This window comes from Pezoporus occidentalis, unplaced genomic scaffold (genome assembly GCF_034315485.1).
Source record: "Pezoporus occidentalis ecotype Australia unplaced genomic scaffold, CSIRO_AGI_Poc_V1 ctg243, whole genome shotgun sequence".
Lineage (NCBI taxonomy): Eukaryota > Metazoa > Chordata > Aves > Psittaciformes > Psittacidae > Pezoporus > Pezoporus occidentalis.
In genome coordinates this window covers 86,884-112,638 of record NW_026914319.1, presented here as the reverse complement: position 1 = coordinate 112,638, position 25,755 = coordinate 86,884, and the positions used below count along the sequence as shown (strand labels likewise).

The following is a 25,755-nucleotide window of genomic DNA, read 5'->3' as shown; positions in this document are numbered from 1 at the left end:
ACCGGATCTAACCATGGTGGATGGAAACTGTGGCGCGGTAAATGCCATGGGGAAAATCCTCACGGAACTAGCAGTGTACGTGAAGGCGAGCACCGAGGTTGAGCCGTGTATGAGCAAACGGCCCTGCCACCGGGAGCGCCCCTTGTGGGGCACTCAAGGTACACTCAAGGGTATCAACAAGGTGCGGTTCAACCATCTGCTCCTCCCTTGTAGGTGGAAGCTTTTCAGTAGCTTGAAAACAAAGTCAGAGGGGGCATCACAATTTTAAAAGCATCTACGAAAGAACATAGAGCCTGTACACTCTGAGAAGTACACAGTTGACTCCAGCTGCTTGTTAGAGGAGTGACACCTTTGTTTTGTGGCTCCGAAAAATGGAAAGGGGAGGAAATGACAACATTCACTTTCTCCTGAATAAAGAACTGAGTTGCAGGAACTGATACCAAGCCATGAGTGCATCTGCTACTTCCTGTAGATGCAGACTTGTTAGGATAAAGGAAGAAAACCAAGAGGCTGTCTACAAAGCAGCACTGACTTTGAAAACTGGATTTTATACTACAAATGGGCACATGGAGGATCTTCAGAAATAAACCAGGCTAAAAATCCACACCACCAGCAATGCACAAGGTATAGGTAGGTAAGCACCAGCTTTTTAAGTTCACTCGTCTCATAGAAAATGAGCAAAATTAGCAAATTAGAAGAGAGGTGACAAAATCAGGGTGAAGATACTAAGCTAGCATGGGCGCAAGACAGACATACGTACACTGTATAGTCTTCCACGAGCTGGAAGATGTACACAGTATTGACACCCACAGCTGGACAAGCTGAACTTACACACTGGAGAAAAGTTACTACTTTGTTGGCTGCAAACATCTACAGAACTATATGCTTACAAACCAGACATTAATAACCATGTGCAACTTTAGAAGACTTCTAGAAAATATCTTTAATGACTTGGTTCATGCCATTTTAAAAACAGTCATTTTCAAGAAGAAAAATCAATACATTTGTTGTATTGACTTTGCTTTCTCATTCCTATTCCCATCTTTAGTCATAGCTTGGCATTCACAGTATGTACAGTCTGATACCTGGGAAGATATATTGAAAATTAATCCCAAGTTTCCAACTTGCTAATTATAGTGCACAATTATTGTGGACTTCCCCACCGTCCCCTTACCTCAGGACAATAGAAAAAAAAACAAGTCTTTCCGTGAAAGCCCCCCAAAATGCCAGAGGTCATTAGCGAAGTGTTTATCTAATCTATATATATGGCCTGTCTAACTTAAAAAAAAATATCAATAAGCAGTCATGCAAATGATGGAAGTCAGTCACTGGAAGAGAGCCAGCTGTCATGATCTAGAGGGCTGCATAACCTATCCCCATGCACTGTGGGAATCATTTATTATACTGCTGTCCTTGGTCTTTCCTGAGGAAAAAATAAAAAAATCTTCATTGCATCCTAGCAAGATTTTGGCAGGTAGGTATAAATGAGAGGATTCTTTGCTCGTCATTTCTCATGACCCAAGCTGCATTTACTCACCTTTATTAAATGAAGAAGTCTCCGCAACTGAGCTCAGTAAAGTGTCATTTAACCAGAAATCTTATCTTCATCAGATGCTTTGAGTTTTTCTGAATAATTGGACTGGGTCTATTTTTGACAAGGCCACACACAGTTCTTTTACAGGAATATGCCATATGATCTCAGCTAGATAAGCAGATTCTCAAAACACATCCCCATCTCTTAAAACAGACAAGAAAATGGGCATGACAAAAATCCATGTAATACAATATGCTGTATATACAAATTGAAAGACTGCAGCTCAGTTTTTCCTATTACTCAGTTTAACAAAATTCAGTAAAACATGGAAGCAAAGCACCACTAGCCATCTTTCCCCAAGTCCTTGAAGAATGTCTCAGCATCGCCTATGGGTCTTCAAGTCTCTAAAGTTTCTTCATTTGCCCCACAAGTGTCTACAACACAGATTAAACAACTTGTCACTGGGAAAGCACGGACTTTGGAGTTAGCTATCCACTTGTCTGTTTCAGTATTATATTCAAGAATGTGCCCTAATCGACCAACACCCTGAAAACCAGCCAGGACATAGACTACAGATCCCACAGCAGCACACTTCACTGTTACACCTTTCCATGGCATTGGAGACACCATCTTCCATTCATTCATCTTGATATCGTAATATTCTACATTATCAAGGCCACCTACAAAGCAATGAAATAGATAATTGCTTATTACATCATACCATGGACTGAACTAGAGCATAAAAAAAAAACCTAAGTCAAATAATTTGTATTTTCTAGGTTTAGATTAGAAGGTACAGGTTTCTAAACTACAGTTTTACCCTTTTATAAATACAGAAAGAGAAAAATAAGGAGACTAAAAGCGAGATGTAACAAATTTCACATTGTATGCTTTCTAGAGATTCTAACGTTACTTCATGAACAGAAGAACTACAATACCAAATTCCTTCTGGATTTGTGGCTAGTGACTAAAACTCAGGAATCCACCCGAAACTTCCCTATAGTGAGAGCATTTTATTCTAGAGGGGTCACCACTACCCTTTACCTAAATTTGGTCATTTACTGATACAGGATGTCTCTCTTCATTAGGATATTAAAATCAGCCAAGTTTAAAAGCCCAAGTCCTTTTGAAAAGGGCCAAGAGAATCAGAAGTTATTAGGGAAGAGTAGATTTTATGACTAAGATTTACTTCTTTAGGAAACAGGGTAGTAATATCTACAAACATCCTGTTATCCCTATTTAACAATTGTAATAAGGGTCACAGTTTTCATTTTCAGTCCTGCATTCTTAGATCTGAGAGATTAAGAAAACTTTATATCATGCTAAGAGGTACAAATATTTTGCCTCAGATATGACTCTTCTCCATATATTACAGTAAGAACAATTAATCAGGCTACAGAATAAGAACTGCAAAATAATAACTTTAACTTATTTGCTCAATAGTACACACTTCTGAAATGAGCATTCGGTGAATAACTTAACATTTAACAAAATGGCAGCTCTGGCTATAAGTGATTAATATAATGTTTGCAAAAAAAAAAACCTCCTGATTTTTTGCATCAGAAATCAATCATTCTGGAGTAGTTTTAATAGCTAATTAAAATACAAGAGATATTCTAAAATAGTATTAATCTGAAATCAAATATTCCAATGACCATAAATGGTAGTTAATAAACCTCATAGCTGAGAACTTTCCATTTCAAAAAAGCACTTCAGAAACCCTATGTAATTAAAATTCAGTTCTCCTGGGAAATAAAATATTATTCTAGGTTTAAAGGCAAGGAGAAGACAGGCAGATCATAAATGACTTGCTAATGACAGTAAGTCATATTTCAAAGCTAAGGCAGTCAAAGAAGTTTTCACTTTTTCATTGCTTTAAAATGGCTGATTAGCTTTAAGTCTTTAGACTGAAGTACCTAAAATAATAGCTACACCTGTCTCAAAAAGAATGCTGAAAGCTCTCAAAATACATGATGAATAAAAAATTTAAAAATCAATCTTTTCTCAGATGACTGGTTTAGCCATATTAACTACTGCAGAACTGGGCTACAGTCTGGGTGCATACCTGGGTTTGGGAGTACTGTCATTAGTAAAAAGAGTGAAAAATAAGCAAGTAAAGCAGGAAGCTGCAAGAAAGAAGGCAACAATGGTGTCACAACAACAGGACATGTTTTATGGTACTGCTCAAAGTTTTTCAGCTGAACAGAGCAGAATGAATGCTTTGTAGAAGAAAAAAGGCCCCCATGAAACCTAGTGTGACTAGCTAGAGAACTGGCAGAATTCAAGTACCTAAGCCATTTTGTCCACCCACAGCAAATATTTTGTCCTTCACAAACACCAGACCATGATTCTTTCTGGCTTCAATCATTGGACATAGCTCAGTCCACCTAGGGAAAAAGAAAACCAAACAGGCAAACTCACTATACAGTTTCTAGTAAATAAGTAAATAAATAAAACCTAGCATTAGGAAAACAAATACAGAAAAAAGCTGCTTAAGAAAAACTGCCTTTTAAGTGAAACTACAGATAACTTGTTTATTACAGCTTAACTCAGCAAAAGTCCTTACCACATATAATTTTTCATCCATACTTTAGTTATTTACAGAGCAAGTAAAGCCACAAGTGACCAAAAATAATCAGAATTAATACTTACGTTTCGGTGGCTGGATCATAGACTTCACAGGAATTTAGGACTCTTCCAGATACATTGTTTCCCAAGCTTCCTCCACACACGTAAATGAGACCATTCGCCTCCACCATCCCATGGCTGCATCGCTGAGTCAGCATGCTGGGCTTTGTGTGCCAGCTTTCTGTTCTCGTGTCATAGCATTCAAATAAATACAGTGCAGAATTTCCTTAAAAAAACAGAAACCCACCAAAGTGGCATTAATTTTTATGGTTGTCTTTCAAGAGAAGAGTCTAACAGTAATTTATTTGTTGAAAAGGGAAAGCTGCTTTCCCACCTCCAAAAGCAAAAGTAACCAACTTGAAACTTGGGGCTATTCAGAAATTGCCTACTTGTAATTCTTTGGACTCTTTTGTTGCAAAATATGCAAGTAAGTTTATAAAACTGCTATTTGTGTTTAAAACCAGAAACAAATGATGGGGGTTTTGTTTGGGCTTTTTTTTTTTTGGGGGGGGGGGGGGGAAGGAATAAACACTGAACAAAAATGTATATAAATTACTAATCATTTGTCGTAATCTCCTCCTACTCTCACTACTTAGAAATATGTTGAATTTTCATGTGTGAAGATGAAACCAGCCTTATAAACTTAGTACGGATTCACGTAAGTCTTTTTTCTCTAAGCAGTGTGACTTGCCCAATTCCCTGCATACTTGTTGCCTCTGGAACTTGATTATGCTGTAACCCACTCCTGAATTATTAGCAACCACAAGACAGCTACCCCTCACCATGTTACATTCTTCCTGGGGACTAGCAGATAGTATTTTCTGGAAGTGCAAGGTCTGTGTACTACTTCCTCAAGGGCAAATAAAGCTATTACTGAAATAAAAAAGTTTTTCTAGTGAAGTTAGATGGGAACTGAAAGACTCATGCTCATGAACCGTAGCCAAAGCAGAGAAGGATGGATACAACTTTCTCAGAAAACAACTTCTCCCCTTTTGTTTCAATAGATATATTCATCTAGAACAGTTAAAGGTGCCTTTCTTTGCAATTCTTTTTCCTTGGCTTTCTACTTCTAAAAATCTAAGTGTGTCACACTAGCAGCTAGGGATTTGAGCCCTCAAAACAATACTACATTTCTAGATCCAAAACCAGGAGCAGACTTCTATAAACTGCATTTGTTTACTCCTACCATGTAATTCTCAGTATCATGAAGAACCGTATCAAGTGGGACATATTTTTTCCTTGATGTAAATACACATCCTTATTGCTCTGAAGCTGTAGAATCTCTCATCCATGGGAAGTAACAGCAGAACTGTCTTTAATGTCTTTTTTTTAAAAAGGTAAAAGATTCCATTTTCAGTATGCTGTCAGTATAATTTTAAATATTGTTTTCCTGCACCTAAATACAGTGGAAGAATTTAGTATGTTTAACTTCCAAACTCTGCTTGCTATTGCAAATAAAACAGTACCCCCAAGAGTTCAAAAAGGGGAACTGAGCCCTGTTTTCTGTAGTGGACTAGCACAGTAATTAGTTTTCCAAACTCCTCAATCAGTGCAGAAAGCACGCAATTTTTAGATTCCTCTACAGCTAAACACACTGCAGCATTTTCTCCAAATAATGGTTTCACATAATTGCATGCTCCAAAGCAGAAAATGCTAGATTTGGCATAGACAGACTTTTCCAAAAAAGCAGTGTTCACTGGGTTCCAAAGAAGAAAAGAGTATAGGGAAAATAAACTCCATTATTAATTTTTAGCTTTTACTATTCTGTCTTGAATAATATCTATGGGAAGCAAAGGGACAGTATGCAGTTATGCAATGGTAGATTTAAAAGAAAACTCCTAAATTAAAACTTCCATTATAGTTGTATTAACTAATTACAGTGTATTAGAAAATAAACTATACAATCAAAGTTTGTATCATACTCCCTCCTGAGCTGACGTGGGAAACTACAAGATTTAGCAGACTGTAGTGTTTCAAGTTTGCCCATGAAAGCCTAATTTAATGGGAAAGGTGCCATTTCACAGTTATTACACTAGGTGGCGGGTAGGAACTGCCTAATCTGCTGCTACATTAACCCTTCAAAAGTATTTTAGGAGTCAGCTAACATTACCTAAATAAGTTCCCATTAAGTGATTCAGTCTTAAGCATCGATTATGACCTCTTTTCATCTTCTCACCTCCCTCTGCAGCAAGGCAGAACTCAAAAGGACCTAACAGAAAGTTTCTCCTGGCTCTAGGTTTTGTTTGTGTTGACTTCCTTTTTTTCTTCCTGCAGAACACAGTTTTTTTTAAAGCTCTGTATTTTTTGGATATAGCATACCTACATTCCAACTTTTGATTTATTTGTATCAGATCTAGACAAAACAAATTTTAAAATGTTGCTGTAACACCCAGCAACACCCGTCTTTTTTTGGAGGAAAAACCCTAAAGGTCTTTTTTTTTTTTTTACTAATATCTAAAGAAAGTCATTTTCCTTCATTTACTGAAGCAGACTAACTGGATAACAAACTATCAGATGATAACATCTGTCATTTGACCAAAAAACTGACAAATTCCTTCACAGGGCCATGTACCATTTCACTACAAAAAGCACAGTGCTAAAAGCTCCCCCCGGCCCGCTTAAAAAAAGGCCTCATCAGGCCCAACGTATGTTGTAAACAACAAATGCCATTGCCAAAATGCAGCTATTCTGGTCATACATCACAGAAAACATTAAACCACGCTGAGTTCTGTGCATTTATAGAAGTAAAGAGCTGAGTGGGACTGCCAAAATCTATTTCCCTGTCCCTAGTTAACTTTCCGAAGAGTTGCAGTGTACTTGATGCTTAATGTAAATTTTAATCATTTCAATCAGTGAAACCATTTTAAAAACATAACAGAAATAGGTTATTGGATTGTGGGGAGGATAAAAATCTTAAATATAGAAAAATAAACTCATTAGGCTAACATGGCAACGTGCAGCTTCTTTTCAACAGTCATGCAAAAACCAGAAAAATTTCCAGGTCTTTGTGCCTTTTTTTATTTTTTTGGTTTGTTTTAAAGATTTTTAGTGTCTTACCCACTTCTGAACCACCAGATGTATAAATTTTGCCCTCAGCAGCACAGGCTGCAAGGCTATCTCGAGGTGTTGGAGGTCCTAGCTTGGAATACCAGCTATCCTTCACCACATTGTAGCAGTCCATTCGCTTTATAGGGAAGAGCTGGGAACCACCCAAAATATAAACTACGTTGTCCCAGAAGACACAAGCTGCATCCCTGCGCTTTTCAAAGGGACATCGGATGTCTGTCCAGCTGTAATCCTGCATTACAAAGAACAAGTAATGTCTAATAGATTATAACACTTACCTGCACAGCGAGTGTTTTCAAACAGAGCTTTTCATAGAGATTTAGATACGTTCAGTTTTAAAGTTCCTTGTCAAAACACACATGAATACTGTTTATTGAAGAATACTCCTCAGGCGTACTCTTGAAAAAAATCTCTTAGACACAGACATAGTTAGCTGCAACAAACCATGACATTATGCATTTCTATTCCCTCATTCCCTGTGTGCACCCAGTACAGCTTCCCTGAAACACAGTGTTTTTTCCCCCAACAGAACTGACCTCCTGCTGCTATCATGTCAGAAACAATGCATGTGATCAGTAAAGTTAGGACTGCATTTTGTTTTATAGGAATGGAAAAAAGACATCTTTACACATAGTAACAGATTCTTTCTAAAGAATAAAATACAGAATGCACCAAACAAAGGCGATGGAAAAAAAAGATAATATCCAAATTGACAAGCAACTCAGTTAAAAAGCTCTGATACATACTTTATTACCATGACAACTAGAAGCTTATTTACAGAATTTACAAAACACAAATGATCTATAGCTATCCACAGTTGATAGCATAAGAAATAGGGCAATGCTCCATCACAAATATTGGCAGTCATGTTGCCTAGAAACTGAATCTTGCTTGGATTGGCAAGATCAGCAAGCATCAAATATGGGCAGTAACGCTACCCAAAACCGTAAGAACACCAAAGTCAGCAACTGATGGCAGACCGGGATAGATTACAGCACAAGAAACACTTCTTGAGTAACAGCATCTCACATATTCCATGAGCACAGCTTGTGGTCCTGTACTGAATAGGAAAGTATGGGACCTTAACTGTTATCTGTGCCACCTCAAGATAGTCTAGCTCAACCTGCTGAATGACCTTCATTGGAATGATTCACACAAGACGTTACATCATTACATTTTCTTAGCAAGGACATACTTCAAACACCTTAGTCAATGAGGAAGAACAGCGACTCCTACATGGGGGTTCAAAGAAAGAGAGGCAGAGCATGTTATAGTCCAAAACATCTTACAATCTTTTCTTGTAGCATCCCCCATATCAAGAAGAGCTGGCAGGTGCATGTGGCCCTTTATGGTGAGAAACAGGTCCTGGGGCATCCTAGAAAGGAAAGCCATACTACAGCATGGCAAAATAAATAGCTGCATAAATCTTAAGAAAATGTCTTAGTGCATTGTGCAAGATCAACATAATTCTAGCTCAAACTTCTGGCACTTTTACAAAAAATCCCGTTGTTTATTGCTATAAAGGGCTGTGATCTGACCCACTTATGGCTTCAGTTCATAGCTACCATTTCATCCACACCTTTATCAAATAAAAAGCCATAACCTGAGCATACTCGGCAGTATCCTCCTCTTTCAGCAGGAAGCAGTTTAGGTCATTCTCTCGTAACGCTCTTCAGTGCTAGCCTGCACCACATAGAACTGATTTCAGTTTATGCATTTTACACACTTAAGAATTATGCTGAAGAGTTGCTTTACGCCACAGTCAAGATCCATACAGCCCTGGGCAGTGGCAAACCTCATTTCTTGGGGGCGAGTAGGGAAAAGAAAGCCCAAGATAAGCATGTGGTGACACTTTCCTTGCTGATCTTTGTTTTCAACAAATAGTGGTGCAGGACACCAGAGGCAGAAGCGGTACCTTTGCATTTAATAGTTTTTGAAAGGGTTTTTTTTTCCTCTTTCACTGATTTAATCACTTATTAAAACTGTCTGAACTCCTACAGGCACAAGACCTTGTGACAAGAATGGCACATGTAATCATGGGCCACATGAAAAAGTACCTCCATTTGCTCAAGACTTTTCCATCATTTTCACCTGATACCTGTTCTTTCAAGTTTGTCAGGGAGAACAGCAGACGCATATAGTATGGACAGCCTCCCCACTACTAGCTTATTGACTACAGCTCTTTCCTCATAAAAGGTATGCCCTTTCCTTTATTCATTAAGAGATACCATTGGTAGGCATCTGTTACTTGCTGAATTGTGCACTTAAGAAATTAAAACTTGCAGCCATTTCTGGTCCCTAGAGACAGCAGTTTCAAGAAAATAAGAATATTGCTGCCTCAAAAATCCCAGAAAGTCATGTATAAATTCTTATCAAGAATTCGTAAAACTGAAAGTATTTTATTGGGGGGTGGGGTGGGGGGGGTGGGAAAGAAGCTAAAAAAAAAATCTGTGGAAAATACTACAAGAAACTGCTTCCTACCACTGTTAATAAAACATCTAGGATTTCTAGTAGAGTTCTGAAAACATCTCTACTCAAAATAGTGCCAGATTAGGTTGCTCCACAAGTTTTATGCCCGTCTGCATCTGTCCTGTTGCTCTCTTGATGAAGTAATCAATAGAAATCAACAGATTTCTATTCAATAGAAATATCAGTTACAGTGCAACAAAGACAACAAATAGAGACTTAAAATAGTACTGCTAATAGCCTTAACAAATAACACACAGTATCCAATCCATTCTTATTTAAAGAGTCCTTTCTGACAACAGGGAAATGAAGAACAGCATTAGAAACTATTTCTGTGTGCAACACAATTAGTGAAAATTAAAGTTGTTTGCACTAGGTTTTACAATATTTTAATTATTGACATTTATATCATTACAACTGAGAAAATACTTTAAATACTTTCAGGAAAAAACATAACCATCGTTTTGAACTGTTTCTTTAGCTGATATATTAATTAAGTCATTGAATTTAATTAAAATCAGAAGTGAAGGAATAGGTTACTATTCAATCAGTTCAACAGAAACCAAACAAAATGTTAATTCTTCCCTAAGGTCCTAGCCTTGCAAAAGTACATACACAGCCTTGATTTTCTGCTCTGTAACACTATCATGTTTTGATAAGACTAATTAAAGCAAGTTAAACATGGTATAGTCTGAAGCATTGGAGCCTTCAATCCCACATGTATTTTACACGCACACTATACTAATTCAACAGGGGTTCTGTATCCTTGGTTTGTTGCATTTAAGAAGACACTGTCACAGTTAATTAAAGATCAAACTCAGATACATGAGCAAAACATCAGAAAAAGACCTTTAAATAGCTTAGAGTTGGAAATGAAGTGAAAGCTATTCAACAACACATGACAGGCTAGCTAAGAATATCCAAGAAAGCATACAAACACACTAGGAAAACATTCAAGGAAGACATGCTTGTTAGAATCAAGATCTCCAATTACCTACTTTTTTCCTTTTCCTCTCCTGCCCCCCCCCCATCTATATGAAAAGCTATAAAGCTTGATCAGAGGCAGTGCTGCAAGATTTCTTCCAAACTGCATTCTTTTTTGGTGTTATGTGTGGACAAGTAGTCCACGAAAAAATTAAGCTATTTTACTCTATGCTTTAATGGAGACTTACATAGATACGACTTTTTGTCCACAAAACAGATTACTTTGTAATATAATATTTTAGGTCTGATTGAAGATCACCTAACTACATATGTAATTTTCTTTTCGGTTACAAGTCTTTACCTGTCACTCCCATTAAGCATGCATTGAGATTATTAGTTTTCAAACAATATTATATTTTCAGAAAATACATGGTGACAACTGGGAAGGGAGGGAGAAATTATGTTAGTTTATAAAGAGCGATTAAGCAAACCCCCCATCTTTTGAGTTCTGACCACCACTGACATTAGGCACTTACAGAATTTAACTTATCAGTTAGGTTGGTAAAGAGACCACATGCACACTACACTGATAATACTGCTGCCAATTAGTGACTGGGATAATAAGTCTCAAAGCTAGTTTCCATCCTGCCTAAAATTAGCTTTGCTCCAAAATAAGTAACTGGAGAGTAAGAGAAAGAATCTTTGATCTGATTTCTTTCTAATAAAAGAAAGGTCAGAGCATACTGGGTGAATTACAACTTGTTAAAATGCCAAAACCAACTGTGTGAAAAGGATAAATAACCTGATCAAAGGTTTCCCCAACTCAGACCTTGGAAAGGAGAGAATTATCTGCTCTGTTACCCTCACCTCCTCACCCCCAGCTGGAGTACTGTTTATCTTACTCAAGTATGTGCATGAAGAAAAAAAGGTGGTGATTATTTAGAAATTTGTAATTCCCAATAAAAATACACATTCAATGTTTCTCAAACTAAGTCAGCAAAGCTGTTAGGTTTTTTTTCCTCCAGACTTGAAGGGTGCTCAAAGGTGGCTTCAATTTTATCTTACATAAAGGGAATAGGAAAGATGAGTTTAAAACACATCCCAAGGGCTCATTCATTCTGAATTCAATTTGACAGGGATCACATTGACTATAAAGTTCACACAGGTAACACACAAAACTGTTTGAAATTACAAAGACCACTTACTATGCTGAGTTAGGACAACAAGAATTTCTGCAACAAAATTTTACACATATGTGATCCCATAACTTGAGAGCACTGATGTTTATGTAGCAACTTTTTTTTCTGTACTACTGCATGTGCTTGCCTGGTAAAACAGTGCAGGGATAATACTTCTGCATGCAGCTAATGTTTCTAGAACATCTAGTCTGCATAGTTGAAATATACACCATGCCTGTGGCTTGATCTTATTCAGGAAACATGGAAAAAAAGTTTCAGGCAAAGCTTGCTTGCTCTACATTAGCCATCTCTTTTTTTTGTTGTTGTTGTAGAAACTCACTCTTTTCCACTTACATAATACTTATCTCCCAGTTCTTCTCCTTACATACTTTTAGGAAGAAACAGAATTGTGAACCATTGGGATTTAGAAGTGGTTGCATATTTATAACAAATGTACTGAAAAGCCACCTTCCCAGTTTAAAACTGGGTTCTACACTAACATACAAGCCAATAATTTGTGCTAAAAAAGAAACTGCTTTGAGTTGTTCTCTGAACACATACATGCATACACATGCTTACAGACTTTCATATGTTCCTATGCGATTGCTTGATGTTTCAGTGGCCTTTTATTTATTTCCAGCTGTGGGATGCACATACCAATCAATTCTCAAATCAGATTTATCAGAACTCTGTATCTAATATTGCCAATAAACAAACACATAACCATTCTATTCAAATTGAAGTATTACATCTAGGTACACAGATTTGAAAATACCTAATTAACCATACTCTTCCAACTATATCCCCAAGAGGCAGGGAATACATCCTTCCTAATAGCATATTGCAGATCATTATGTCTTAATTAATATTATCAGCAAATAAAACATGTAAGATTACAAGCAGTGAATCTTAATGCATTCTGAGGTAACGATTACCTTTGGATTAAAATATCTGCAGGACTGGGGCTGTGAGCCTCCAAATAAAGCAATGCGGTAATCATGTTTTTTTCTTCTTGGCCGTGTACCTTCCACTAACTCTTCTCTGTCTTCTGGGGAAAGTAGATGGTATCGCATGCCACCTAGAAGGAAGACAACAAGTGTTGCAGGTCCGGTGTAGCTCATAAATGGAAAGGGATGTTGCAGAGGATGGGAGAGGGAAAGAGAAAGGAGGGAAAGGGGGAAAAAAATCAAGTTTCTACATTATACCTATACAGCTTTGATTTAAAAGGAAAAGCAGCACAGCAGTACATGAGGATGGGAGCATACTCAGATGAACATCCTATTTCAAACTGCCTGCTCCATGTGAAAACCGGACATGGATACAGACTCCTGTTATACACCAGCTGACTGATCAGCTCGTTTAGCCAGTATAAGCAAGCACCTGAGTTTGTCACAATGAAACAGGCAAAAGGAAATAACCCCTCCAAAAAAATAAAAAGCAAAACAAAACCCCCCAAAAAACAAACAAAAAAAAAAACACAAAACAAACAAGCAAACAAAAAAAGAAGCCAAACAAAAAGAATAGCAAAACTGGGAGCCTAAAGAGGGCAATACTAACATTAAAAGAAGGGACTTGAATGCAGTGAGAAGTCAACCATGCTGGCCTCCTTGCCCCCCAATTTCTCATTCACAAGGAAAGCATCTCTAGCCCATTTACCTCATGAAAACCCCTCACTTCTGTCCTAGCTTGACAATGCAAAATATTAGTTACAAGTGGTATTACAAAAATAAGCATTCTCCTAAGAAATGTTCCAAAGAAAGTAAAAATGTTAGTGACATTACAAGCCACTAATACCAGAAACAAAAATCCTTATTTCTTAAACAATGCACCCGAATCCATGTCACACAAGAAGTATGACTGAGATGTTGATGGTCATCAAGTACAATACTTACCAACATTTAGGTTAATTTGAATCTTGTTCATTGAGACTGAAGGAAAACAACTGCATCTCATTTTTTAGCTCTACATTAAAATGAAGCCAACTAGGTAATTGCTACTGGAATTAAAAAATTTCTTTCCTGGAAATTTATCAACATCTAGGCTTTTCTTTCTTAGATGGCAACAGTCCACAAAAGCCGTTTCCTAAGAAGGGAAGCTTGCTTCCTATCTCATCTGCACTTCAAGAATGCAACTGTTTGTAGGCTCAAAGGTCAGTATCTACTAGAAATAAATACAGTGCAACATATACCTAACATTCTAATTTGCTTAGGGAAGCTTTATGATATTCAGAATTTTGACATAAAATATTTCTTTTAATTCACATGCTGACATGAACAATGTTGAAGTTACTCGCCTGTCTCAAAGGCACCCTAACACTTCCAATTACCCTAATGACTCATTAACAAAATCTCCATTTCATTACTTGTCATGGAATTCCTGTCATTTGCTAGAAAAGAAAGTCACACTCTGTTACATAAATTGCATTTTATTTACATGCTAATCCGACTTGAACTAAACAAAGCATCCTAGAGGGAACAGTCAGATAAATTTAATGTGAAAGCATTGTCAGAGCATTTTACAGCAAACAGTTTTCAGATTCCACAGCATATTGTTTTAAATGTTCAGAACATAAAAGATTTCAAGTAGAGGTCAACTTACTGATCACCATTTTAAGGCATTCTGGGTTATCCTGAATAAGTGGTTCAGCCTGAACTGTTTTACTTAAGAAGTTCTTTGATATAAGAGGAAATCGGACTTTAGCAAGAATATCAACCATGTACGGCTGGCGATTTGGCTCATCATACTTCAGCCATCTGACTGCTGCATCGTAAACCTTAAGCAAGGGACAAGAAAAGGATAAGGTAATCACCACACAGACAAATAAACCAAATTGATTCTTCTCCCTGTTGAACGTTAATTCATACTAACGTTTTCGTATGTGGGGATCCATAACCATCTTCCAAAAAACCCCAACAAACCAACCAAAGCCCCTAAAAGAAAATGCTCAGACCTGAAGTAAAACAAATATGCAACCACAGAATAAAACCCATCTACAAACCTGAAAAAATAAAACAATTATTTCAGATATTCAGTTTTTTTCTCCTCCAAATGGGAAGCATAAATCTGCAATTCACATTTATGTGAGTAACCCCTGTAACAAGATGAAGTCTAATATGAATTGAATTCTATGCCGTAAAACAGGTAATATTTCATCAGAAGTGTTAAAATAGCTTCTACTTGATACAGTCTCTTGAGCTGACAAACTGTTTGTGTTAGTGTTGGGGATCCCAATAAATTGCTATTGTTATGCCTTAAGGGACAATTTAAATTAAAGCTTTTAGCTGCACACTATCATAAATTTACCATTCAGAGAATCTCTCAGTCTTCTCTTTACAGGAAATGATAACGGGTTTTCTTAGAGGGTAGGGAGGACAGAACAGGGAAGGTTACAAACAGATCTTGCCTGGGTCAGGAAGGAATGAAAGGAAAATCCATTATTACCTGCGTACCAAGATACTTCCACAGTGCTCTCAGACAGATCAAGATTATCTACTATGCTGCCACTTCACAGTCAGCACTGACTTCATTACAAGTGATAGCAGTGTCAATGCCTACTCCTGTAGCTGAAGCTAATCACAGCTATCAGTGGTAACTGAGATAGAATGCGGAAAGACATTTCATGGCAGAGTTAGAGTTACTCAGAGGAACTGCTAGACCGTCTCAGCTAAAATTCTGTAAAATGACCAGGGAGAGTAAAGAAATTAAAAAAAAAAGTAAGGCTCAATTCCATCAGCTAAGTAAATTCAACAGAATGACGGGGACAGGAACATCGTATCCCTTCATCAGCAGGGACACTCCTTGCATGCAGGAAAACCAAGACAGTTGGTAATTAAGGCTATCTTCCCTTTTTTTTTCTTAAATGTAAATATGCTTTACACCAATACAGAAGTTAACTCTAACATCAACTTTGTAGCAGTACTCCTGGAAAAATCAGATTCCTATAGTACTGCTGGCAAACTCTTGCAGTTTCATACTGCACACTGCTACTTTCCTGAACGAATTTTAACGATGCCATATTACCTACACAAAATTTCTGCCATTGCTGCCAATTTAAAGCATGCTATGCTACCTTACCAACGGAACTTCAAGAATGTAAATTCCAAAGTGGGGACTTCCGGTTGTAAGTCAAACACCACTTCCAGCTTTGAGAATGTCACCCTGAAACCTGGAATTTTCCCAGCACATGGCAAGATGTTGAACTGCGACATTAACTTATACTTGTAACCAGCCAATTATCATATTCAATCACCCGATATTACACCCCCCTGTTAGTAATCCTCTTTTCACTGAAGCTTTTTACTGCAGCAGATTCACCGAATTATTGTGGTTTCTTCAGTATAAGCTGAACTTCACAGTCAGGGAAACATCCATTTATATCTAAGTGGATACACATACCAGCTTGGCTGTGAGATCCCTCTGTTGCACTTCAAAGGTATGAGTCAACTTACAATAACATATGCAAACTTAAATTACCTAATTCAAGCTAGAAAGGCAAGATTTCAGTTTGTTTTCAACATATTTGGGAAGCTACAACAATCCTGCAATCACCTCTTTGGGCTCCGGTGCAGGCATCTATACTCTTCCTATCTCCCTGCAGCAGGAAGAACAAGCTGGCAAACAAACATTTAGGGCTGTGCTATAAGCTGAATCAAGCTTTCCAAGTGGGATAATTGTGGAAGTAATTTCTACCACAGGTTACAACTTTCAATTGAGTGAAAGTCCAGGCTCCTTTCAGCCACCTAAACATTTGTTGATTTTTTTTGTGCCCACTTCCTTCCATCAATACCCCACTGGCAATCCATCTAGCATTATGTTCATCTTGCTTCCAAGTCCCTCAGTTCCCCAAGCTTGTGTATGCACATGTTTCCATCAAAAGCAATTTCTCCCTGGAACAAGCTGAGCCCCTGCTCAGGTAGATACACGCATCCATTAAGGCACATTTTGCTTAACACTCTGAAGTAGTCAACTTTCACTGATAGCACATAAACCCTAATCTAGGAGCAACTGCTATCGTACATCAAACTTAATTCAGCTCACGTATGTGAGATATCTTGATAAAGGAAACTGTTTTGCTTACTCCCTTTATGACATCTTTCTTCCTAGTCTGGTAAAAGAACACATACATAGCAGCCTTCCAGTACCTGAAGGGGGCTGTAAGGATGCTGGCAAAGGACTCTTCATTAGGGACTGTAGTGACAGGACAAGGGGTAATGGGTTAGAACTTAAACAGGAAGTTTAGATTGGATATAAAGAAGAAGTTCTTTATTGTAAGGGTGGGGAGGCACTGGAATGGGTTGCCCAGAGAAATTGTGAATACTCTATCCCTGGCGGTGTTCAAGGCCAGGCTGGACATAGCCTTGGGTGACATGGTTTAGTGTGAGGTGTCCCTGCCCATGGCAGGGGAGTTAGAACTAGATTATCTTAAGGTCTTTTCCAACCCTAACTATTCTAGGATTCTATATTAATAGCCACACATAAAATGTGGATATTCATTAATATTTGGTTTTGACCAAGCTAGGATGTACCTTTTGTTCTACAATGTAGCAAGCACTATGTGCATCATATACTGTAGGAACATCAGACTTGAGATACTTTAAACCAGCTCTTGGTTATAAAAAAAGATGGTGAAGTTCAGTGCTCTTAGCTGGTATGAAAGAGTGATCTCACCTGGTCTTCTGCCCTCACTGTCAACGTATCTTGATTCAAGAGATGTGTCACACGTTTAACATCAAGCTGAAGAAATTCATCTGTCTTGTAAACTTCAGTGAAATGCTGATGGATAAAGTCATCTGCAGTGGCTTTCAGTTCTGGACAGTCTAAGCATTCTGCTAACACACTTATACCTGTGAGGGGAAAATTAAGAAAAAAGAAAACCAAAACAACTTCCAAACTTGAACTGCAATTACCTTTGATATATTACAATAGAATAAGATTACTGTAATTTCAGTGATACTTGCAACCCCAGTTTACTATTACCATGCTTTTATCTTTTCTTTAAAACACATGCTGTCATAACTCATCTGCAACTCAAGGCAAACTAAGATAAGCACAAGCTGCTGATCCATAGCCCTCCCAAGCTAACTGAGAATCAGACCTGAAGCACTTACTGTATTAACTCCCTCCAGCACTACTTCCTCACTGTTTCTTTCCCCATTATGAAGCAGGTAACAGTACCTTAACCAGTTCTGAGCCATATCACAATAACAAAATCTAACCAGAACAGCTTGAGAAACTAGATCCAGGTTTTACAACCTGATCTGCTCATGTGGCAGCAGTCACCTATGAAGCCCAAACTTCCTTCAAGAGTCACAATGAACCGAGACTTTTCTATACAAGTCAGCACAAAAAAAGTCAAATGGTTAATGCTGCAAGGGCAGAAGATTGTATAAAGGTGTAAATAGCAACTTCTACTGAACAGCACCATTTCCAGCCTTCCCATTAGAAACCAGGCAAGCACATACAGAGGTGGTGGCAAGCGAATGCTCCATATCCCTGGCAGTGTTTAAGGCCAGGCTGGACAGGGCTTTGAGCAACCTGGTCTAGTGAAAGGTGTCCCTGCCCATGGCAGATGGGGTCTGAATCAGATAATCTTTGAAGGTGCCTTCCAGACCAAATATAATTCTATGAAGTGTGGTAAAACTCACCAACCCTGGGCTGCAATGAGCCTGAGCTGCTCTAAAAAAACAAACCCAAAACCAAAAAACCCTCAAGCAACACACAGGAAGGAATATGCCTCAAAGCAAGCATAAGTAGCATTTTCCTTAGAAGGTAATGTATTTCTTCCAGAAGTCATTTCAGAGCCACAGCCACAACTGCACCAAAGTGTCAGTGGAATCACTGTAATTCAGATACTTGCAAAACATTCCTACTGATATTATAAACATCTGTAACATAATAGAGATGTTACTAGGAGAATTATTTGACCAACTGCAATAAGAAATCCTATAAACAAGTTTATCTTTAATCTCTGATTAAAGTGCACCAAATCTTAAGCATGAAAAAGTTCTACTTGTTGTTTACCTTTTGTGCAACACCAAATTCATACTAGAACTAGAGAACATACTAATACCAGACCGGCCTGGATGACATTTATGGATTTCAGTCAAAACGAAGAGCAACCAAAACCACGAGTAACCTAAACTTACCCTGCTTATACTTCAGGAAGATATGCCAGTTTTGTAGAAATTACAACTCTCAAGTTTTGTCTCCAAGTGCAGTAACAACAACTGAAAGCTTCACCTTACTAAACAGCTGAGATTCTCTAACAAACAATAAGCTCCCACAGCACTGCCAAGCTGGGATGAGACCTAGCACAGTCAGCAGGCACTGATACTGGCAAAACAACTGTCAGATTGTTTTATCTATGGCAAGGGACAACAGTTCAGATTTGGAACAAAATATTAATGTGAAAGTATTTTTACATGCCTGGATTTAGCCAAACATTAGACAATACTGCTTTTCAGGAAAAGTGACGTTAAAAAATAAATGGTAAACTTAAAGTTCGCATTTCTCTTACCGAGACAATTAGAAGCATCAACTTGTTCTTTTAAGAAGTCCACACACATTTTTTTCACAGGTTCAATTTGGTATTGGTTTGCTGCATCTAGTAAAGACTGGACATTATTGCTGTTAACCGAGATTCTGCAAAACAGAAGGTGTAAAATTAGCATCACTGGAATTACCTACTTTGTTGTAGTAAAAAAGCAACTTACACCAATTCACATAAATGGCAAAATTATCTCCCTGCTCTTTACCCAAGAATCTTTCACATACATACTGCAGACTTGTGTGATTAGCCCCTTTCACAAAACCGAAAGCAAAGGGAGCCTTTTATCTGATAGTCTCCTGCTCCCAAATAGGCATCAGCAAAATCTGTCTAAACTCATCATCAAGACTGCTCTGGCCGATTGGCCCAGCATGCAGAAGCAGATCAACCAGTTTGGCAGTGCTTCAAGAGAAGGTACACAGGGCACAGACAAAGGCTTCAGCATCAGGGAAGGCAACCATATTACTAGGGTGGTGACACTGACTGTCTCTCATCACCAATGGAGTGTATTTCTTAAAGAAAGGAGAGAAAGAGAGGACCTAAGGAGAGTTAATCCCGTTAGTACAAAGATGAAAAGCCTGGCATCCATTGGTCAGGAAAGCTTATTAAGTAGCACTGTTTACAATCCTAGTCATCTGTACAAGCTCTGTTTAAAAAGGAAAACAACCACGTCAGCAACCCAAGATAGGAGGGAACTGCTGTTCACAGAACAGTTATCTACCCTGTCTGACCTGAGACTAAGGTATTTTTACTCCTGGAAATGGTTCTATGTGATAGCTACCAGGGCCATAAAGAGAAACCCTGCTGATACCAATAAGGGCCTGAATTTCAGAACAATGGGAAAGACCATTTGACTCCACCACTGAAGTCAAAAGCTTGAAGTGCTTTGAATTGCTTTATAGAAACACCTACTGTTCTCTTTAGTCTGTAGGGCTTCCTGCTGATTAAATAAAAAGGAAAAGGGAAAAAGGATAGAAGGGTCTAGTCACATCAGCCTGTAAACAAACTATTGTAATGGTAACAAACCTGATGAATCATAAAAGCATTATTTTAAGATGTTATCATTTACAACTGGAAAGCTTCCTAGAAAAAGTGTCAGCTTTAAGTAACAAAACTACCTTGCAGTATAAGCAAACTCCACAAGCTGTTCAATAATGTCAGGTTCTGCATCTTTTAGCTCCACTTCAAAGGACTTCGATTCAAGCATGTTTGCTGCAAATAGATTAAAAGACAAATTATATCAATAAGTCATTCTTGTTATTGTACATTTTGCAAACAGTAGGAAATAAAGTAATTGTACAAAGTACCCTGTACTCTGCACTTGTGAGGCCGCACCCAGAATGCTGTGTTCATTTCTGGGCCCCTCACTACAAGACATACATTGAAGTGCTGTAGCAGGTCCACAAAAGAGCAAAGAAGCTGGTGAAGGGTCTGGAGAGTAAGTTTTGAGAGTGTCAAAAGCTATTTCCACATTCAAGCTGGTAATGAGAGACAGCTCTGAGCTCCCCACATCCAGACACAGCACTGTAGGTTTGCTCACAGACGGTTACAAGCTGACCATTGAAACCACAATTGTTTTATTTCTACTCAATTTTAATGTGTTTTATAGCACAGTAATTTTACAATTCCTGGCTAAGGCATGCAAAAGTAAGGCAGCTACGACATAATTGAATTTGTAAAGATAGAATAAATGCAAAGATGTTTACTCTTCTGAAAGCCCATTTTATATGTGGAAGTGCCTAGTGGATAACAATGGAGAGAGAAATTCTGTCATGGGGGTAAAAACTCCCAGTTTTCAGGTTAAGACAGAGAGAGAGCAACTCTAATACAGTGTATGGGCCCCAATTAATAAGACAATTTACATACGAAGTAACACTTGACCTGATCAGAAGAGTTAAAAGGGAAAATGAGGGGAAGGGTTAATGGAGATGAAAGGAAGAAGACACAAAATGAGGAAATCTTCACTTATGCTTACCCTGAAATTAATTGCTTTTGTAAAATAAACAGCTTGTCAGCCACAAGTCCAACAGGATATCATCACAAAAGCTTGTAATAAATAAATTCTGAAAACACTTACTAGTAAACATCAGGTTAAAAAAATGACTGGCTGAAGCAAGCACAACACGGTGAGCTGGGATCTTTCTGTCTTGAACCATAAGAATCACATCACACAGAGTTTTCTAAAGCAGAGGAAAAAAAGCCAGACAAATAAACCCCACAAAGATGAGCACTAAAAAAAAAAAAAAATCCTTCAGCAATATTTCTTTAAAAACAGCTTATAGAAATTCATCACTTTTCTCAATATACACAACTCAAGAGCATTATGTAATAAAAAGATTTCCTGAAAGTCAAAGTTCAGCTCAATAACCTGGAGAACTAGCAAAGTTCAGTTTACCCATGAATATGTACCTGAGAATGGCCACAAATAACAAACTCTGATTAAAGCTCTCATGCATCTTGGCTATTCTAAGGCCTCTCTGGGTGCAGAAAAAAAACTGTCAACCAAAACAGCTCATTTTCATTTCTTCTCCTGGGATGTTTCTGGGTGCGACTGTTCCATTTCAACTAATGCTCTTCAGAGATTGTGTGTATTTCTTTCCAGGAGGACCCACTGGTGTCACTGAGTGGCCTCAACGAGGCAGCAGATGTGTTACATCAACCAAAGGACACACCCAAGGGTGAGCTTCATTAGGGCGCTTCACCTTCCAAATAACAGGTTCAGCAACACCTCACAACTCTGTCCCATCTTCATTCCCAATTACTTCAGTCCTGGCTGACCTCCACCCAGCTGCAAAGTTGCAACACAGGATTTACCTGCATGCTGCCAAATAGCTCTGTAAAACCCACGAAGACATGAGACATATTTTGTTGGAGATGAACAAGGCCTCCATGCACTAAAACACTAGCCCCCAATATCTTACCAGTTCTAAGTGCAGGCTTGTCCATAGTTCAAACTCCCATACTTATGGAAGCTGTCTCTAGATACCAGCTCACACAAAAAACAGCCTCTTTAAAACTAGCTGTGCTTTCCAATCGGCCCACTTTCCCACAGCACTAAACTAATGCAGATAAATAGCTAGTGCTCCATATGCATGTTGCTATTTCCATCACAGGAAATTTTTAACTCGCATCGTATTTAGATTTTATAACCACAGCACAGTTCCCAACTTAGCAAAAATACAAGAAGAGCTACTTATAAATCCTCTTAAATTTTAGCACAGCTAATCAGCTGAACTAGTGCATTGTCCTCTGACTCCTGCTGACTTCCTAATTTGATCCTGCATAATCACATAGTTAATCTCTTCTTACAAAGAACTAAAGTATGAGTGTCATGAACTATGCAGGAATTTCTGGAGTGGTCACCAGTGGGCAGGATATGCAAAGCCATCAACTGAGGTTTCACAGCACTTAAACCCTGATCTTCCCTCTCCCTGTTCAGAGTACCTCCTAACTAGATAAGAGTTGGCACTCTATTATACTGAAAGATGAGGTCCTTATGCAGAACAACATTGTGGTACCACATACTGGAGTATGTGACATGGTAAAGGACTGCAGTTTCCTTGCCCTAGAAGCTGTATATACATCTAATGGAGACACTGGAACAGGTTACCCAGAGAAGCTGTGGGTGCCCCTTCCCTGACCGGGTTGGACAGGGCTTCGAGCAACCTGGTCTAGTGTCCCTGCCCATAGGCAGGAAGGCTGGAACTGGATGAACTTTAAGGTCCCTCCCAACCCAAACCATTCTATGATTCTGTATACACAGACTTACACAGATCATCCTTCTGCTAATGTACCAAAAATTTAAGCTTTTGTCAGCATTTCTTTCAGTTTGGACAGCTCAACTGAAATACACCTGTATGACTAGTTTTGGTTACAGCTCTTGCTCTACTGGTAATCAGAAGAGTCATCTTTAATAATCATTGTACTACAGACCTAGGAAGCTGATCATTCCAAAAGGTCAGAATTTGTAAAGCTGAGGCCACCCGTGCCCTGTACTGGTTTCTTAAGTGTGATGGCCAGATGCACTCAGCATGAAGTACAAGAAATGCTACCTGTGAAACCAAACCATGGCCCCAGTCACTCCTCTGCTCCCACTGCACCTTCAGTACGCTGACACCGTTCACAGTATTTGTTCAGAAAAGAGTTCCTGGTCAAAATTCATTATCACCCTCTTTACACCCCTCCTTGAAAAAGCTACGTGAAACCCCTAACTGGAGAAACTCGGCTATGAATCGCAGTTTAACTCCTGCCCTACAACAGGCATGGCATCATTAGATAAAGCAGCAGATCCGCTGTGCCTTCAGCCTTCAGCACCACCAATACGCCGTTCCAGGTGAAAGCTGGACTCGTTACACTCGCCGTGCCGGCACACAGCAGCGCTCACGGGGACCTTAGCCTACTAACTCGCGCACTCAGCACGCGGCCTGCCTCGGCGGTACCGGCCTCCCAGCGCCTTCGTTGTGGTTGCTCGTCGCAGCCAAACCCCAGCGACAGAAAACCCGAGCAAACCTTCAGGCGGGAGACAGGACCTGGCTACGGGGCAGCGCTACCAGCACCGGCGGGGCTCGGCGCTTACAGTAATGACCGCGTGCCTGGCCGGGAGCCCGCGACAGAGCCGCCGCGACGGAGGCCGTACCTGCTTGCGCATGGTGTTCATGACTCCCATGAAGCTCGCCAGCAGCTTCGCCTCCTCGTGGGCAGCGAGCTTCTTCTCCGTCTTCTTCTTGCTGCTCTTGTCCGACCCAGGGTCGGCCATGCTCCCCCGCCCTCACCGCCGCGGACACCGCCGGCCCGCCACCCCCACAGGGGTACATGCGACGCCCGCCAGCTGCCGACCAGCGGCTGCCGACGCTTGGCCAGGGGAGCAGACAGACAGGAGGGGGAGGCGGAGGCAATGACCGGACCCTCCGAAACCGGAGGGCCGCTTGCCGGGGCGGCAGCTGAGGCCTTCGGACGCGGGGCGGGGCGAGGCGAGGCGCGCTGACGACATCGGCCAGCGCGGCCCGCACGCGGGATAAACAAAGAGCGGAGGGGCTTGAGCGCGTCACGTGGCAGGCAGGAGTTCGCGCCTGCGCACTGCCGGGGGGGGGGGGTGGCTAGTAGCCTGAGGGCATGGGCGGGGGTTCGTTTTGGGGGTACTGGGGTGTCCGTGGGTTCGGGTTTGCCCTTCTCTGTCCGGCCCGAGGGGCTGTCGGGGTCCGTGCGGGTGGGCAGGGCGCGAAGGGTTGCTGTGCGGGGTTGGGGGCGGGCCCGGCGGTGCAGGGACAGCGTGTGTCAGGCTCGGGTGGGCTGAAAAGAGGAACAAATGCGAATCGGAGGCAAACACTGACAACTCTTGGCCGCGTCCAGCCCTCTTCCAGAAGTAATGTTGGTCAAAAACCACTTCCAGATGTGTTGGTTAAAATACCGTGTGGTCCTGTGATGCCATCTCTGGTTTCTGAGTAGGGTTGTGACAGCCAAAGCTGCACTTCACTGCAGACTTGCGGTTTGTGCGTTTGTATCACAGTATGCCAGAGATTGGAAGGGACCTCAAAAGATCATCTAGTCCAATCCCCCTGCCGGAGCAGGAACACCTAGATAATGTTACACAGGAATGTGTCCAGGCGGGTTTTGAATGTCTCCAGGGAAGGAGACTCCACAGCCTCCCTGGGCAGCCTGTTCCAGTGTTCCGTCACCCTCACTGAGAAGAAGTTTCTTCTCAAGTTTAAGTGGAACCTCTTGTGTTCCAGTTTGTACCCATTACCCCTTGTCCTATCATTGTTTGCCACTGAGTAGAGCCTGGCTCCATCCTCGTGACACTCCCCCTTTATATATTTATAGACACTAATAAGGTCACCCCTCAGTCTCCTCCAAACTATAGAGACCCAGCTCCCTCAGCCTTTCCTCATAAGGGAGATGCTCCACTCCCTGAATCATCTTTGTTGCCCTGCGCTGGACTCTCTCCAGCAGCTCCCTGTCCTTCTTGAACTGAGGGGCCCAGAACTGGACACAATATTCCAGATGGGGTCTCACCAGGGCAGAGTAGAGGGGAAGGAGGACCTCTCTCGACCTACTAACCACCACCCTTCTAATACCCCCCAGGATGCCATTGGCCTTCTTGGCCACAAGGGCACAGTGTTGGCTCATGGTCATCCTGTCGTCCACTAGGACCCCCAGGTCTCTCTCTCCCTAAACTGCTCTCTAACAGGTCGTTCCCCAACCTATACTGGAACCTGGGGTTGTTCCTGCCCAGATGCAGGACTCTACACTTTCCCTTGTTATATTTCATCAAGTTATTCCCTGCCAACTCTCCAGCCTGTCCAGGTCTCGCTGGATGGCAGCACAGCCTTCTGGCGTGTCAGCCACTCCTCCCAGCTTAGTGTCATCAGCAAACTTGCTGATAGTACACTCAATTCCCTCATCTAAATCACTGA

General features: G+C 40.2%; 1 protein-coding gene across 1 annotated transcript; it reads right to left on the bottom strand.

Annotated features, from left to right (window-relative positions):
* Positions 1-928: 928 nt before the first annotated feature.
* On the bottom strand, positions 929-24,237 carry KLHL7 (kelch like family member 7). Its single transcript, XM_062622523.1, has 11 exons — positions 23,979-24,237; positions 21,420-21,522; positions 20,461-20,554; positions 19,313-19,437; positions 17,464-17,639; positions 14,395-14,569; positions 12,732-12,874; positions 7,220-7,460; positions 4,187-4,388; positions 3,824-3,921; positions 929-2,214 (listed from the first exon to the last, which is right to left on the bottom strand). The coding sequence occupies exons 1-11, from the start codon at positions 24,096-24,098 to the stop codon at positions 1,931-1,933; spliced, it is 1,761 nt and encodes a 586-aa protein (XP_062478507.1). The 5' UTR covers positions 24,099-24,237; the 3' UTR covers positions 929-1,930.
* Between the last annotated feature and the right edge of the window lie 1,518 nt (positions 24,238-25,755).